The sequence below is a fragment of the Tauraco erythrolophus genome, chromosome 7 (genome assembly GCF_009769465.1).
Source record: "Tauraco erythrolophus isolate bTauEry1 chromosome 7, bTauEry1.pri, whole genome shotgun sequence".
In the NCBI taxonomy this organism is placed as follows: Eukaryota; Metazoa; Chordata; class Aves; order Musophagiformes; family Musophagidae; genus Tauraco; species Tauraco erythrolophus.
The window spans coordinates 8,835,856-8,852,495 of record NC_141471.1 but is presented as its reverse complement, the minus strand read 5'-3'; the positions used below and the strand labels follow the sequence as shown (position 1 = coordinate 8,852,495).

The window sequence follows — 16,640 nt, the reverse complement described above, 5'->3', positions numbered from 1 at the left end:
GGCTGACCGGGCGGGGGGAGCCGCTTTGTGCGGGCGGCTCTCCCCTCCCCCTTCCGCCCCCCCCGCGTCCCGGCGGGGGATGGTGTGTCCCGCAGCGCGCGCCTTGCTCGCGCGGTTCGGCGGCTCAGCGGGGGGAGGGGGCGGGAGACCCGGGCCCCGGCGGCTGTTCACCGTGAGCACGGGGGACAGTGGGGAGGGGGCGCACGGAGGGGGGGCGCGGTACTGGCGGCCGGGACCATGTCGGCGGACGAGGAGGAGCTGAAAGTCCCGGAGGACATGTTCAAAGATGTCAAGTTCTTCGTGGTGGGAGACATCGACCCCAAGGTACCGGGTCACCCTCGCCCCTTCCCTCAGCTCCTTCCCGCCTTCCCTTCCCCCCCCCCCCCGGGGGGGCACTGTGGGATCGTCCGGCTCCGTTCCACTTCCTCGCGCGGGCTCCAGGCTCACCCGCCGTTTCGCCCCGCAGCTTCGCGGGGAAGGCGCGCGGGGCGGCGGGAGCGCGCGCTTCAGGGGGTGCCGGCCGGTAACGGCCGTGCTGGCGGCGCCGCCACCCGCCATGAGAGCCCGCGGCCCCGGCGCGCAGGCCCCGTAGCCGCCTGAGCGGAGGAGGGGCGGGCGGGGCGGAGGGACTTCCTGTTACCGCCCGGGCCGAGCGGGCGGCCGCGCGGGGCCGGGGCTCTGCCCGCCGCTCCTCCGCGCCGCTGCGCAGCGCCGCGCTCGGCTCGTGCCGCAGCGTCCCGCCGCGCCCGCCCCAGCCCCTCCCGCCCCGCGTCCGGGTTCAGGACGGGGACAGTGACGGGCCGCTCTCGGCCCCGCTGGCGGGGGGCGGCTCGGCCGTCTCCTCCCGCCCCGCACGGACGCGCCTGCCGGAGCGCTCCCCTCCGGCCGCGGTGCGAGCCCCGCGGGATACGCGCATCCCAGGACCCCCGGCGCGCTGGTGCCCACCCCAGGACCTTTCGGTCCCGTTGGGTGCTGAGAGGTGGTGATGCGGTTGAGGCGTCATCTCCTCGTTTTCCCTGTCCGGATCCAAGGGAGGCGAGGAGCAGGAGGCGCTGACAAATGGCCACCCAGCCCTCTGGCCCAGGGCCATACCCTGGGTGACAGGGTTGGCCTGCCCTGACCTAGGGCCATACCCTGGGTGGCAAAGTCGGCCTTACAGTTAGTAACACCAGTCACGTTGGGCGAAGGTGGTTAAAAAAGAAAGTTTCCGTGGCATGTCCAATTAGACAGGCGTTTGAAGCATACCATATCTAGCTTTAGGACAGCACCTTGGTGCAAACCAGCTTCCAACGTGTTTCACGCTGAAATTAAAGTCTTGGCTTCTTCAGTAGTTGCCGCAGTCAAATCTTTGTTCAGCATTGGGTTCCTCTAATCTCGTATCCTGGCTCTCACTGGGAGTTGTAGGCCTTTAAGTGAACTTGACACTGACCTGTCAAGTTGTTTTTTATTCGTAGGAATAGGATTATATGCTAAAAGAAGTACAGTATAGGAATATAGTTGAAGAGCTCCAGCTCTTCAGGTGGAAAAAGCCCCCAAGGTCTTTAGATGTAACATTTTTGACCATATGTTGAAGCTTGAATAAAGATTCCTGTATTTTAAAAAGAAACCTGTAGCAGCAATATTATTATGTGTGTGAAGATGAGTGCAAAAAAACCCAATAGGACTCTTGTATGTCATTTATCTTTAAATAGTGTCCCGAAAGGCCTGTAGTTAGTTTTGTGGTGGCATAGCAGGACAGTCAGCGGTATTCCCGTAGAGTAAGTAAAGAAGCGTTCTCTTACGCTAGTTTTCTTTCTTATGTTTTCTTCTTCTTAGCTGTTAGTGTCGTTGTCTTAAGGCTTTGTTTTGCTCCAAATTAGGTGCACTAAACTCTCCGCTCTTTGTGGATGGTTTCTGCGGGTTGCAGGCAGACACCAGAGTGGCTCTGGCGGAGCTGATAAGGTCGGGCACAGCACTGCGCAGAACTGCCTTCAAGATCAGATCATGCTGCAGGCTGTTCAGCCAGTTTCTTACCAGGAGTGATGCCCGAATTGAGAAGTCCCGTGGATCTGAGTTATTTCTGTGTATGGTTGGCCTGTTTAAACCCTGTTCTCTCCAGTGTTCTGGATTCTGAAATGACTTGCTGGTGTGGCACAGTGTTACATGGAGGCCAGGGCTCCCTCCTGTCTGCACTGGTGCCTGTGCTGGTGAGCCCCTGGCAGCACAAGGCACCGGAGAGGGCAGAGTCCTGCCTGGGTTGGGTTGCAGAGCCGAGTCAGAGCAAGGAGGTGTGTTGTGCTGAGCTTCGGACCAGTTCTTTGTGGGTGCCTTTGTCCTCCCTTCTGCAGGTGCCCTCTGTGGTACCCTGGGAGCAACATGAACAAGAGGATTACTTACCCGTTGTATTTTGAATCAAGACAGAAAGCAGAAATTCTAAATTGAGCTCTAGAAGTAGCTTTTAAACACAGTTTTTGTAGTGGAATGTTGTTCCGTTACTGATTTAAAAATTGTATTTGGTGCTTTTTACTTCTTCATATACAAACGAATGCCAGCTTGATTTTTAAAAAGCGGTTTCCTCCTTCATCTTTTGGGGAGGAGCACGCTTTGACCAGCTTAAATTTCCAAATGGATTAATGGAAGACCGGTTATCTTAATAAATATTAAAACAGGCCTAGCACAAGTGAGCACTCTAATCAAAATAAATCTAAGAGTAAGAAAAAAAAAGAAAAAGTAATATGTTCAGTGAATAACTGCATATCCACTACCTGTTAGGACATATGCAGTATAAACTAGAAGGGAGACAAAAGTTTGGAATTGTGCCTAGATGTTCTTTGGCAAATGAGGGAGAATTAGGCTTCTGACTCTCAACTTTAAATCCATTCCATTAGGATGTGAACTTGGCTGCTCACACCTTACAAGGGCTGATGGGTAGATGTCAGCTATTGGTTTTTTTTTTAATAAATGCTTTTCCTGCTTTCCTGAAATATGTAAACCCAAACTGTCATGCTTTGGTAACACCAGTTAAAATCAGTATTTCATACAGAAATAGATAAAAAAATAATGCAATGCAGCATAAGGACTTTGAGGAGGATATTTGGTTTCTGGTTACCTCTTGGTTTATTTATTTTTTGTTTTAATGCCCATCGTCTTACTTTTTAGTTTTGAACCATTCCTTTTGTTTCTTCTAACACAGATTTTAGTGGGAGAGAGCAAAGACAAAACTTATGTGCCCCCAAAAACATGAAATTCCACTTAGTGGATTTAAGCTAGAATCTAAAGTGCAGGATGTATACAATGATCATATTAGGACTTTTCAGCATTTTATTTTCTAGTTGCAGATAGTGTGGTTGATACTAGTATAGGTGAAGTTCTTTAGTTATGCCAATGCAACTTCTCAGTCCAGGCACTACTTAAACTGAAGAAGTCATGTGTTCCGAGAGGAGTTTTGAGGTTGACATGAGCTAAATCAGGAAAAGTCTTTTTCCTACCGCTTTAAATAATCATATGAAGTTATCTATCATATTTTTGGTATGTAAACTCACTACCTGAAACTAGTGTAACTTTTTGCATAAGCAGACTCTTTAGTGCAGCGTTGTTTCGATACGAAGGAATTCATACTCTAGCTCATTGGTTTTAACTTATTTCTCACGCTATCCATCAGATTCGGGTGCTCAGTTTTCATTACACTCACTCCTGGTTTTAGCCTTCTTTAAACACACAGTTGGCTTGTAACTCGGGGAGAGCTGTGCTAGGCAAGGAGCTTGTGTGGTGGAACTGTCCTTAAATATCTGCTGCTTTCAAAAATGCTTTGTTTTGATTTAGCTTTTCCCATTGGAATTACAGCATCTTGCGTTACCTCGCGGTTAACTGGATTTCATACAGGAGGATATCCCACGATTTAGGAGATCGATTTGTAAAATGGAAACGTTCTTTCCTGTTCCTGACTCTGTGGTGGCAAGAACAGCAAACTCGTGATGAATTTTCTGGGTTATTTTAGAGTAGTTCTTCTGTAGTTTGATAATATCACACATTCATCCGCTGCAGAAAAAAGTTGATTTTTTAAAAAAATGGAGTTTTAAAGTCAAATACTTCAGTCGGGAAATGCCAGAATTGTCTCCTCACTGAGTGGTGACTTTTCTATCCTTGTTTTTCTGCTTAATATAGCTGCTTTAACATAGGCAAACGCCACATTTTGAAAGGCTGTCCTTTCCAGTGCCTTCTCTGTCCTGTTTGGTGGACAGGGTGGGTAATAGTTGCTTAAGGACCAATTACTTAATATTTTGTTTGATCGGTGCAGTGCCTTGCGCTCTGCCCTTCGCTTTGTGGGGAGAGCATCCTGTTCCGGAGTGCCCCAGCAGGGTTTGAGGGATAGGCATCTGTCCCTAGCAGATGTTGGAGGATGGACATCATACCCGTTTGGTTCTGCAAAATCAGGATGAAGTGAAACTCTGTTCATTTCCAAATAATAAAAGGAAAAGGGAAAGAATAATCTTAACTGGCATTTTTAACATTTGAACTCTAGACCTTATTGTTTTGAAGGATTTTTCTCTTCCTCCCCTCCACACTCCACTACCTTCTCTGATGTGCTTTGTGCACGTGGTGAGGTGTTTTGCTTTTTCTGAGCACAGGTGATGGGAGTGAGACGTTTCGGTTCCAGCTCTTTAAGGCAGTAACTTAGGGGACATGTGTCCTACTTTTTTCTGTCTTATTTGTCTAAGTCACTCTTTGTCCTCCATCACTTCTTTTCCCAATGCATCGACTTGTTAGAATGTTTTCCCTTCTCAAGGCAGTGGTTACAACTTCTTTTTGCTCGCAGATCCTTCTGATACCAAGGGGTTATTAGACATGTTCTCTCCTCGCTTCTTCTGTCTGGCTGCATTGTTTTGGAGCAGCTGGATGGCTTCTTCAGACTTACTCAGACGCTCTGGGATGAGGTATATTGATTGAATCTAGAAATACTGGAACCAAATGTGTTCGGCGAAGGTGGAATCCTTTTCTTAGATGTTAAATGAACATTTACAGAACACATGAACTTTTTTTTTCCCTCTATCCAAGTAAATAACTGACCAAATCTGAAAGAATTCCTATGCAGACTGCAATGTACAGTCATGATGTTACCTTTTCTAAGGTAACCATTGGGTTACCGTTTTTAAACTTCCAGCTGTTCTTTTAAAGTGTACTCAAATGCTTCCAAAGCTACCAAATACAAAAACAAACACTGAGGAGAAGGGATTTCTTACCCTGCCTGAGAGAAAATTGTCTTGAAATGTTTTTTAGGGAAACTGAGCCTGAATTACTTCAGAAAGTAAACGTTTTTTAGGGAAACTGAGCCTGAATTACTTCAGAAAGTAAACCTTCAACTTGGGTTATTAAAATATGGCAGAGGTGTAAAAACCGTTGGTGGTCAGGTTTTAAACAGGATGCATTTGGCGATTTCAGAAAAAGTGCTAGCCACTTAGAGTAGGACAACCAAAAAAGAAGGTCATATTCATTCCTCTGATATGTTAGTGTGTTTGCATTAACGTTTTTCTCAAATAAAAGGTGCTAAAAATTGTTGACTTCTCCCTGTTCTCTTTTGGGTTTAGGTTATTCAGCTTCTGAAAGCTGGGAAAGCAAAGGAAGTTTCTTACAATGCACTGGCTTCACATATTATTTCAGAAGATGGGGACAATCCAGAAGTTGGAGAATCTCGTGAAGTTTTTGATCTCCCTGTGGTAAAGGTGAATGACTCATCCATGATACTGTCAAAGTACTGACATGGATACTTCATTATTATAACAGAAAATACTCTTGTTTGAATGATGACCAAATGAAACATGTCTTTTAAAATCTTTTATTCTTGTTACACAAACTTTCATCCTGACTGATAGACTTCTCTTACAGTTCAGTTTTCTCCTTTCTGTTGTTGCTCTGTATCTTTCAGTGATTTTGGTTTTTTATTTGTTTTCTGTTTCTCTTTTTTTTTTCCAGATTCTTTCTTTAGTCATCTGTGAGATGGTGTCTTATTAGCTATACGTTAGCAGTGTTTCTGATGGGAAGGTTCTTACAAGCATCTGGCAATGAAAAATCTCTATTTAGAATTAGCAGTAGAGTGCTGAGGGGGTTTTTTAATCACATGGAAGTGGCAAGGTGCAGAATGATTTTGTTGATTCTGCATATGTCTACTACGCTAATTTTAAACAATAGGAACTTACAGAAAATAGATTTTTTTTCTCTTGATTTTAATGTTTCAAGTTTTGATTTTTTTTTTTTGTACTCATACTGGAATTGCCAGTATTTTGTGACTGTCTTGCAATGCTGGGTTATTTTCCAGTGAAAGATTCTGGGCTTCCTGTTTGAAAATGTGAACTCGTCACTCTGCAAGTCATGAAGAGTGATTAGAAGGAAAAACACTAGTATTTCACTGCCAGTACCTTTGAGTACATGATTTTGGGTTATTTTTTCCATATGGTTACAGGTGGCAGAGAATTTTGATAGCTTATGTCATGAGAGTTCACCTGACAGTGTAGAATGATGAATTAATTCCAAAAAATAAAAGGTGCCTAGCTAGAGACCTTATGGTTGTAGTGGCTGTGCTGATTAATTTTTAGTTCCTTTTTCTGAAGTGCTCTGTGACATAATTTTAATCATATAAACGAGACGACTGGTGCCATTCTCAAGGGAGGAAGGACATCAGTGTCATGACAGTGCTTTCTGCTTTCTAATGCCATTTACTTAAATAATTTAATTTTCTTTATGACTGCAATTAGCTAAAATTTTTCATTTGCCAAATGAGAGCAAGTCTTTCAGTAATGTCACTTAGTTTGACCTGAAAACATCACAGCGTGATCTGTAATCAAGAAGATTAGGCTAAGTATTAAAGGAGTGGAAGTCAGAGGCAAAGGTAGCTTGTTATTGAGAATGAGGGAGAAAAAAACTTTGAGGGAGGAAAACTTCCCATTTTTTTTGCAGAGGATTAAGGACTTATGAATTAAAGGGTTTTATTTCATTTTTTTTTGTATACCTTCTTCTAAGGGAAAGAGAATAGCAAGGATTGGGACACCAGAAACATAATTACCACAATATATTTTTTTGTTTGTTTTTTTTTCGGAAAAGTAATTTTGTACTGAATGCGATGCCAGTCTCTTTCCCCTTTCTTCCTTATATGCTGTATTGGGACCACTGCCTTACATCTCCTCCATTCTCCACCACTTCCTTTTCTTCCTTTGAGCCTTTCTGTCCAGAATACTGTCAGTGAGGGGCATCACCTCTGTGGTTAGCAGCCAGCACTGCTGTGTGTTTAGAAACTTCTTTCTATGTAAGGTTACAGTTCCTGACTCCTTGGTGATGACTGTAAGGTAGGAGATTTTGTGTGAGGTTTAGTTTTTGTAGAGCAGGGAGAACTGAAAAAAGGGAGGGGACGAATAAATACTGTAAATGGTTTTCCTGGCACAACAGGAGGACAAGAGAAAGGAGTCTTGCTCCCATATTGCTGCACAACCTTTGAGCAGTCTTTATGTTAACTTTTACAAATAAATCAGAACAGGTTTTTTTGTAAAGGCCTAAGTACGATGTCTGTGAAACACTTAAATTTTCAAAGCTGGGAGATACATATTCAAACTAGCTGTAGTATGAACTCAGAAGATAATTCATATTTCATACATGCAGACTGAGGTTTTTAATGTCTTGTGATTTTTTTTTTTTTTCAGCCTTCTTGGGTGATCTTGTCTGTTCGCTGTGGAGCTCTTCTGCCGTATCCTTTAAGTTCAAATTTGAATCAATTCTATAGAAAGAACGTTAAAATAGATACCATCAAGGGGTTAAAGACTGTTTCAAGTACGTACAGCTTAAATTTTTAAAATTATAGGATGTGTTTCGCCTGCCAAGATTACAGCATGCTTGGAGCTTCTCTGTCTTCAGTTTTCCTGTCCCTCCAGCTATTTTGAATGCTTCACTGTGATCAAATGGACTCGAAACGTTTTAGCTGGAAGTTGACAATTAACTGTGGGCGTCCAGGAAAAACGCTGGAGTGCAGTAAGGGGGCAAAAGATGGTTCATAGTAGAAAGGTCTATTCTGCCTCTTCTAGGAGGAGGATTAAGGGATTAAGCGTGCAGTAACTCATATCAATGCTTTATAAACAGAGAGTGTTAGTATTCCCATTTTTGAGGTAGTCTGTCCTTGCCTTTGGTAGACCCTCGTTTGTGTTTGACTAGATCTATATATCTTAACTTGTTCAGAGCATATATTCTTGCATATGGATGGCATATTCCTTCCTCTTCTTGCCACTTGTTACTGTTTCATCTTTATTTATGTTACCCTGTTTTTTCTTTGTATCATAGGAATGGTGACAATGGCTATTGTTACAGAAAAAAAATAATTCATGCATCTTTTTCTCAGACCGTTCACGATAAAGATTCTGTATATGGAAAAGCTGAGGCAGAGCAATACATTTCAGTAGAGATACGAGTGGATGATTGTAACAAACAATGCCAGGAGTAGGGAGGTGTGCTTTACGTGTGAGATCTCATTGTGGAGTGAGGTGAGCAGGTGGTTGTGTCTGTAATGGAAAACAAGAGGTGGTAGGTGCAGGAATCCAGGTGTTTGCATGAGGAATTCAGTTTTTTTTCAGTGATTCAGAATTTATGTTTTATACGCAGTATTTCAAGGTATGTGCCTTTGCATCTTGCTATGTCTTGACTTTCGGAATAACCTCTATATTCTCTACTTCCTCCAGAGAATTCAGCTCAGGGAGTGAACTGTAGGAAGAGAAAGCATTAAATTCATCAGATAAAATGATATAGTGAAGTCTTTGCAGCTGTTTTGATCGTGATAATCAATGTGACAGATAGAATTCAGCAGTTAGTGTGAAACACTTCCCATAGTCAGGGGTAGTCTTCTGACCAAAGCAGAAGAAGGTTTTCCGTGAATGACTTGTCTTCCAAATGGAAGAAAAATACTGAACATTTAATGGCAAAATCCAAATTACCAGAACTACTCCTGTATTAAAAATAATTTGATTATTGTGATATGATCTAGGCTAGTGATTTGTCTTTTGCATCTGGAAATAATAAATGTGTTTATCATCATTTCATTGTCAGGATGGGGGTGTACTGTTGCTCATGTCATGCGTCTGTAAGCCTTCTCCATGTTCCTGAGGACTGGTTGAAAAATAATGAAAGAGCTTAGAATTAGCTATGTTTTCAGGCTTAAGTAATCTAGCATTGCATTACTAGTGTTGTTCTTCCCCATGGAGAAGTTGCACTATTAGAAAATTGGTCTTCTGTCTGAAACCAGGTGTTTTTAAGAGAGTACTCTAAGAGCTGACGTTATTACATACCCAAAAGAGAAATCAACAGATGAAACCGCTGAGTGATGCAGTCCATAACTAAATTGTAGCAATAAATGAGCGAGTGTAGCCCTCAATGGCTATTGCTCAGGAAGTCTTTATTGTGGGTATATGGCAACGGCCAAATGAAAAGGCCAGGTCTCAGCAGTATGGTATTCTTGAGCTGCGTGGAAGAAGGAAGTTTTGAACACCTGTCAGCAATAAATGTGTCCTCGGACCTTTGACTTTATTCTTTCTAGCACTTTGTGTCCTTAGAACCTGGTATTTTTAGATTTATTCTGAGCCTTATAGTGCTCACTAAAATGGGTTGTTAAGTCTTAACTTTGTTCTGTTTCAGTCTCTTTACGACTCCTAGTGCAGTGGCATCTGGCCTTTCATTAGGATTTTAGGTACTACCATAATGAAAAAAAATATAGTAGTTAATAGGAATAGCTTACTTTTTCCAGTTGATTGTTTTTGGACCCTGCTTAGGTAGAGGTTTGAGATTCTACATTTTTGTCTTTTGTTTATGTTTTATTTTGGAGATGTAATATTTGAAGTGGTCATTGAATTTTCTGAAGCAAGTCCTAGAAACATCTTCTGTCAGTTAGATATATGGATCTGATGAGGACTTTAAGGATTTTATGTTGTCTTACCAGTTCCGGTACTTATTTGATCAGTGTTTGCCTGTCAGTTGTTAAAAGTGAAGTTTAACGTAAAAAGATTTAATATAATATAAAAGCACAATAATTTTGCCTGTTTCATGTAAATACATTTTACCATTCCACTGTGAAAGTTGTTTTCACCAGAGGGAATTTCAGAAGGCTGTATGTTCTCCTGTTCAATGCTAACTGATGATGTTCATAAAATCAGTTAAAGGGAAGTAACAAAAAAATGAATCAGGAAGCAGCCTTTGTGACGAAGGAAAGACAGTTTTATGTGTGAAAACTTCAGTTATAATGCCATAAAGAGGGCTGGTGATGTCTGTCTTAATTCTCTTGATAGCGGCAAAAGCAAGAATGGAGAAGATTTATTTTTCCATGGTCTTGTACAGATGAAAGAGAATCAGAGCACTTCTGAATTTTTGTTGCTGGAAGGCAAAAAAGTGAGTTTTGTTGCATTCTCTGTTTTTTTGTTTTCCAGACCCACTTGGAACATTATTGTTGTGCTGCTTGTAACTGTTTTAAGAGGGTCTATTTCACTCCTATTCTTTAGAGAGTGCAAGCTGCAGTCAAACTGATGGACCTCTTAAAAGTTAAATAGTGAGCTGTTGCTGCTTTACGTGCTAGGAGCAGATGTTAAGGCAGGGAGTAGACAACTGTGCACTTCTGAAAGATCCAGTACTGAATTTCTACCTTAATGTGATCCTGAGCCACACGGTGAAATTTAGGACATTGGTCAGACTTGAACTTCTTGGAGTATTCTGGATAACAGCAGTAATCTATTCTTAAGTTTTCAAGTGCTCTGAGCTTTTGTCAGCTTGTTGTGTGTTGTCTCTTCTGGGTCTCAAACTTTAAGTATTGCTGGTGCATCTGTCAACAGCACGAGGAAAATAATTTTGTTTCATTTCAAAAATCTGTGTGTACTTTTAACACAATGCACATCTGTTTCTGTAGTCATTTTTTCCAACGAGATGTACATGCATCTTAAACACAAAATCGTATGAAAGTGTAGAAAAGGGAGGGAAGTTACAGAAGTCAGATGGTCCGTCTGTCTTTCCCAGGTCGCTTCTGTCAAACCGTTCTCCCTCCTGTTTCACAACACCCCTCCCGTAGTGGAGATTTCATTGTCTCCCCTCACTGTTGTGTTGCTAGAGTTTAACTCCATTACTGTGCTGCAGTCCAACCCTGGTTTGATTTATCTGAGCCACTCTGAACAAGGGGAACAAATTACTTCTCTTTATTTGACGGCCTTTAGAGGATTTGAAGATGTGTCATCTTAACTTCTTAAACACATCAATTCTGGTCTTTCATTTTTCTCTTCGAAGTTGTATTTACTAGGTCTGTAAAAATTCTCACTACTGTTTTTCACATACTGTTTCATTTATCGATCCCTTTCGTGCATCTGAAAACAAATACGCGTTGCTACCAGAGATCTTGTTGAATTTTGAAAGCACAGTGGAAAACTTGATGTTAGTTTCAGGCTGTGTTCTTGTTTTTACATCCTGGTGTGATGTTTTCTCAGTTTGTGTTTCACAGCAGCTCCTAGATTCTCCCCCTCCCTGTATCTGTTGCCTAGCCAGCTTCCAACGCAGAGTTACACCTCAGTAGGGAAAAATCAGCAGCGGAAGATTTGATACTTGCTTATACCGACTTGCCCTCTGCTGTTTGCAGATAATCTCCCTAATACTTTGTTTGGTTTGGCCTTTTTTGTTGATATATGAGCTTGTCCCTTGATATGTTGTTGTTCAGTGCCTTTTGTGGATTTAATAACCATGCTGTATGCTAGGAAATGGTTTCTACTTTTCCAGTCTTTGAGAAATTGCAAAGGATCGGTTAGATTCCAAGAGATATCTTAAACCAAAAACTGGTACTGTTTGGTTACCAAACTTTGACATTTCTGAAACCTCTGGCTCCTGTATTGCTTTCTAACCTGTTTTCTGTTTTTTAAGGCTGTGCTTTTATTTTTGTTGGTTTTAAATGAAGCATCCACCAGATTGCATTCTTTTTTAAAAAGCGTGAAAAAAAGACATTTTAACTTTCTCACAGGTGTCTGCTATTAGCTTTTATTTTAGAAAAAACTCTTCTTGTTCTGTCTCATTTTATTGAATTTCTTGTGCATCATAATACTTCTGTGTTGTCTGTTACTGACTGTAGCAAAAATTCTCCTTCAAATTCTCCTGTATTTTTAAGCATGGCAGGTAAGCACTTAATAATGGAAGGAAGCTCTTGATAATGACTTGACTCCTATAAGCTAAGCATCCTGAGATAGGCTGAGGGAGATGTTCAGAGAAGAGACAAGTTTATAATGTGTCCTGGTTTCAGTTGGGACAGAGTTTGTTTTTCTTTTTAGCAGAGGAGCTAGAGGAGCTCTGTGTTTTGGATTTAGTATGGAATTTGTTATGAGAAGAGTGTTGGTGGCGCACTGATGTTTATAGTTGGTACTGAGGCATCAAGGACTCTTCAGCTCCCCACGTTTTTCCAGTGTGCAGGAGCACAACAGGCTTGGGGGGGAGCATGGCCGGGACAAAAGGTCCACAACTTCTCTTATGATTTGAACTTTGACATAGGATTGAGGGCCAAATTGGCCAGTGGAATATTCCATATCATGCAGTGTCATATCCAGTATATAGAGCGGTTTGACTGGGAAGTTAGAATCATTCTCTTCGGAGGGCTCTCTTGGACTCTCAGAGTTCCCTCTCTCTTGCTGTCTTTTCGGGCCTCTCACTTCTCCAGGATTGTGATGTTGGGACTTACCTGTTTCAGGATTGTTTGCTGGGAGGAGACAGGTATTGGTCACTCGGTGATGAGCAGTTACATTGTGCATCACTTGCCGAGATATATTATTTTATACATTTATTAATTTATTATTATATCACTACTATTTTAAAATTATTATTATTAATATTATTAATAATAAATTGTTCCTGTCTCAACCTATGAGTCTCCTTCCCATTTCCCTTTTAATTCTCTTTCCCATCCCCAGGGTGTGGGGGAGGGTGAGTGAGTGACTGCCTCCTGTTTAGTTGCTGCCCGGGTTAAACTGTGGCATAATGACGGTGACAAAGTTGATCATAATATTGCAAGTGTCCTGATGAAGATTGCACCTCAGGTTTTTTCTTGATGGATACGACTTGAATTGGAAACAGACAACATGCTTTTAAAGATAAAAGTTTTTGAATGGTCAAATACTTGATAACATCTGAGAAGTACCATACGCACTATTTGATTTCCTTCTAATGCCCCTCAGGAAACTCTCATTTAAATTATTTTGCATCCTTGACACCTGCTTTCCAGTGAAAGTGGCTTTTCTCCAGAATCGTGTCAGATCTTTTTTGGAGTCACTGCCTGTCTCTCTCAGGTAAGAAGTGCACCATATTTCAGTCTACTGCAATGAAAGATATGTGTGCAATGCTTTGTTTTTTTGAGAAAAGATACCAGTTTTTCTGTTGTACTATGACTTTTTTCTAAATGTTAGGTGAATTATCACCTAAGACAGTTTTTCACTGAAAACGAGGGCATGAACATTTCACACTGTGAACATTCAATGAGTAATTTATCTTGTGTTCAGCTCTGTGGTGATTCTAAATGGCAGAGAACACTAGGCTTTAAAGTCTTTACTTCTGTCCTTGTATTTCTGCACTAATGCAGTATTCAGTCAACATGTTTTACCTACCTATGCACTGAAACCTTAACAAGGGTGTCAGTGAGTAAAGAAGTGAAAAGGTGGTGCTTTGGTGGCTTGTGTTCATAGGCAGCTCTGTAGATCTGTGACCAGTGTGTGTGTGCAGGTGGACAAGATCAGGGCCTGGGTGCTAATGGAATATACGTGTACATGTGCTTTAGACTTTCCAACAAATTATTCCTGTGATACTGTCAGCTGACTCTGAATGGTAACGGCTTAAGTACGTGTGGCTTTCTTGGCAGGGGAGCAGGGACATTGCTGTGACATAAATTGTTAGAAATAAACTGTGTGTTTACGCAGGCTATTAATATGGTCTGCTTGTTAAAATTCCGTTTAATGAATTTAAACAGATTGTCTAAGGTAAATAATTCTTGTTTACTCGATCACTAACATTTTCCTTTTGTGGATGGTGATGAATTAGTGTTGAGTTTTACAGGAGTGAAGAATGTTTTCTCTTTCTCTGTACAAGTTAAAAATGATTGCTCAGTTCTTTTCTTGTTGCTTCTCTTTGTTGCCCTTTTTTCTCCGTAACTGACATGCTAATTTGGTATTTAGTGATGGGTAATACATTAGCCAGACTTGTAAATGGTATGTCGTGGATTGTACTAAAATTCTTCAAGCAGAAGGTGGCTGGTGGCATAGAACTAAAAGGCTTATTTACCTTCCTTTTAGGTTTCATCTGAAGACCGAAATACTCTGTGGGCTTTGATTACTTTTTATGGAGGGAATTGCCAGCTGAGCCTCAATAATAAATGTACTCATTTGATTGTGCCTGAGCCAAAGGGGGTAAGAGTTTATTACATGTACAATTCTTCTTGGTTTAGCTCTCATTTGCTTTTGAATAATCAAAAATTTTCCACCTCCCTGAAGTTAGGATTCTTAAGACTGTTCGTTAGTCTTGAACAGCTAAATTAAACACAATTATGCATTGCAGCTATTCAATTAATATTTATTTTCTGCATGGCTTTAAATCTGATTCAAAAGATGTCCAATTTCATATCAGTATTTGTATTTCTGGGTTAATAAAGTGTTTTATTCTTTATTCTATTTGTCTTAACCTGATTTTTACATGTCATAGGCATGAGTGATTGTGATTTGGAAATCTTTAGATACAGAATCAGTGAAGAAAAATAAAGGATAAAGTTGAAAAATTGCATAAAATGCCCTTTGATGTTATGAGAGAGAAAGGAATAAAAAGAGAGGAGGAGGTACAGGTTTTTTTTTTCCTTTTTTTTTTGTTGTTGTTTTTTCTTAAAGAAAAGCGAATTCTCAAAATCCTGCAACTCATTTCTCTTAAAGAGAGGTGGTAGGATAGACAGTACACAGCATTCCTGTCCAACTGGTGATAAAGTAGTCATACTTTAAATCACTCCCATTGGAGCATCATAGAATATCTCAAGTTGGAAGGGACCCATAAGCATCAAGTCCAACTCCCTGCTCCTCGCAGGACTACCTAAAACTAAACCAAGTGACTAAGAGCTTTGTCCAGACGCTCCTTGAACTCTGACAGGCTTGGTGCCATGACCACTTCCCTGGGAAGCCTGTGCCGGTGACCAACCACCCTCTCAGTGAAGAATCTTTTCCTATGTCCTAATCTGAACTTTCTCTGATGCAGCTTCATTCCATTTCCTTGTGTCCTATCGCTGGCCACCAGACAAAGGAGATCAGCACTTCCACCTCCACTGCCTCCCTTGAGGAAGTTGTAGACTGTGATGAGGTCACCCCTCAGTCTTCTCCAAGCTGAACAAGCCAAGTGACCTCAGCCACTCCTCACAAGCCTTGCCCTTGAGACCTTTCACCATCTTGGTTGCCCTCCTCTGGACACACTATAATAGTTTGATGTCCTTGTATAAATGGAGGCACCCAAAATTGCACACAGTACTCAAGGTGGGGCTGCACCAGTGCCTCCTTTGACCAGCTAGCTGTGCTGTGCTTGATGCACCCCAGGACACGGTTGTCCCTTTTGGCTGCCAGGCACACTGTTGACTCATATTCAGCCTGCCATCAACCCAGACCCCGAGATCTCTTTCCATGGGGCTGCTGTACCACGTTTCATTCCCCAGTTTGTACGTGTAAGCAGGATTACCCCGTCGCGAGTGGAGAACTGGGCACTTGCTCTTGTTAAGTTTCATATGATTGGTGATTGCCCAGCTCTGTAGTCTATCAAAATCTGTCTGTGAGGCCTCTCTACCCTCGAGGAAGTCCACAGCTCCTCCTAATTCAGTATCATCATTTGACTTCCTACTCCTATGTAGGAAATCTGATGTTGCTGTCTTTATGCAAATGGAGAAACTGAATCAGAAAGATGAGGTAGCCGGCTAAAGGCATCAGCATAGCCTTTTCTGCTGTAGTGCCAGTACTGCTTTGGGTACACTACATGAAACTTCATGAAGTATTCAGGTACTCCTGGACTACTAATACTCATGTATTAGAAATACATGTATTACTAGTACTCATGTATTAGAAATACATTTCTAATTGATTTAGTGTGTTTGTTCAGAGACTGAAAATGCTTAAAACGAATTGAAGCTAGTTATTAGAATGTGAGTAACTTGTAAGATCAGCTTCTGTACGCTACCTCCTTATATAAATCTGTAAAACTTTGTCAAGTTTCTAATGTTTTATACAAATTGAGTGTATTGTTGTCCCACCAATGACCCTTTTAATATTTTGGAGTTAATCTAAATTATCTAATACTAAGAGAAAAACGTGGCTAGTAGGATGACAGTAGACTTATGCGTGCAACAGGTAGGGAAGTGCTTTAGAATAAAACTTGGGCTGGCATTGAGAGAAGAGAAAGTGTGGACATGGAAAATGCTTGCTTTTTCTTCCTTCTTTCATTTAAAACCATAAGAACCTTTAGAGTGTTTTTTTTTGAGGAAGTGCTCGGGTTTTTTTTTAAAGTGCATGATCTTTCTTCTGTGGAATATTTAGAAGGGTGTACCGAACACCACTCTCGTTGTCTGCTCCATCACAACAAAATATAATGCTTGGATAAAGAGCTTTGCTACC

At 41.5% G+C, this 16,640-nt stretch overlaps 1 protein-coding gene across 1 annotated transcript in view; it reads left to right on the top strand.

Moving 5' to 3' along the window:
• The first annotated feature begins 236 nt into the window (after positions 1–236).
• PAXIP1 (PAX interacting protein 1) overlaps positions 237–16,640 on the top strand; it is a 36,806-nt gene continuing 20,402 nt past the window's right edge. The window contains exons 1-5 of the mRNA XM_086614838.1: positions 237–324; positions 5,565–5,699; positions 7,668–7,711; positions 13,241–13,304; positions 14,301–14,414. Of these exons, the coding sequence (XP_086470964.1) occupies positions 238–324; positions 5,565–5,699; positions 7,668–7,711; positions 13,241–13,304; positions 14,301–14,414 (444 nt within the window). The 5' untranslated portion in view covers position 237. The remainder of the gene's footprint in view (positions 325–5,564; positions 5,700–7,667; positions 7,712–13,240; positions 13,305–14,300; positions 14,415–16,640) is intronic.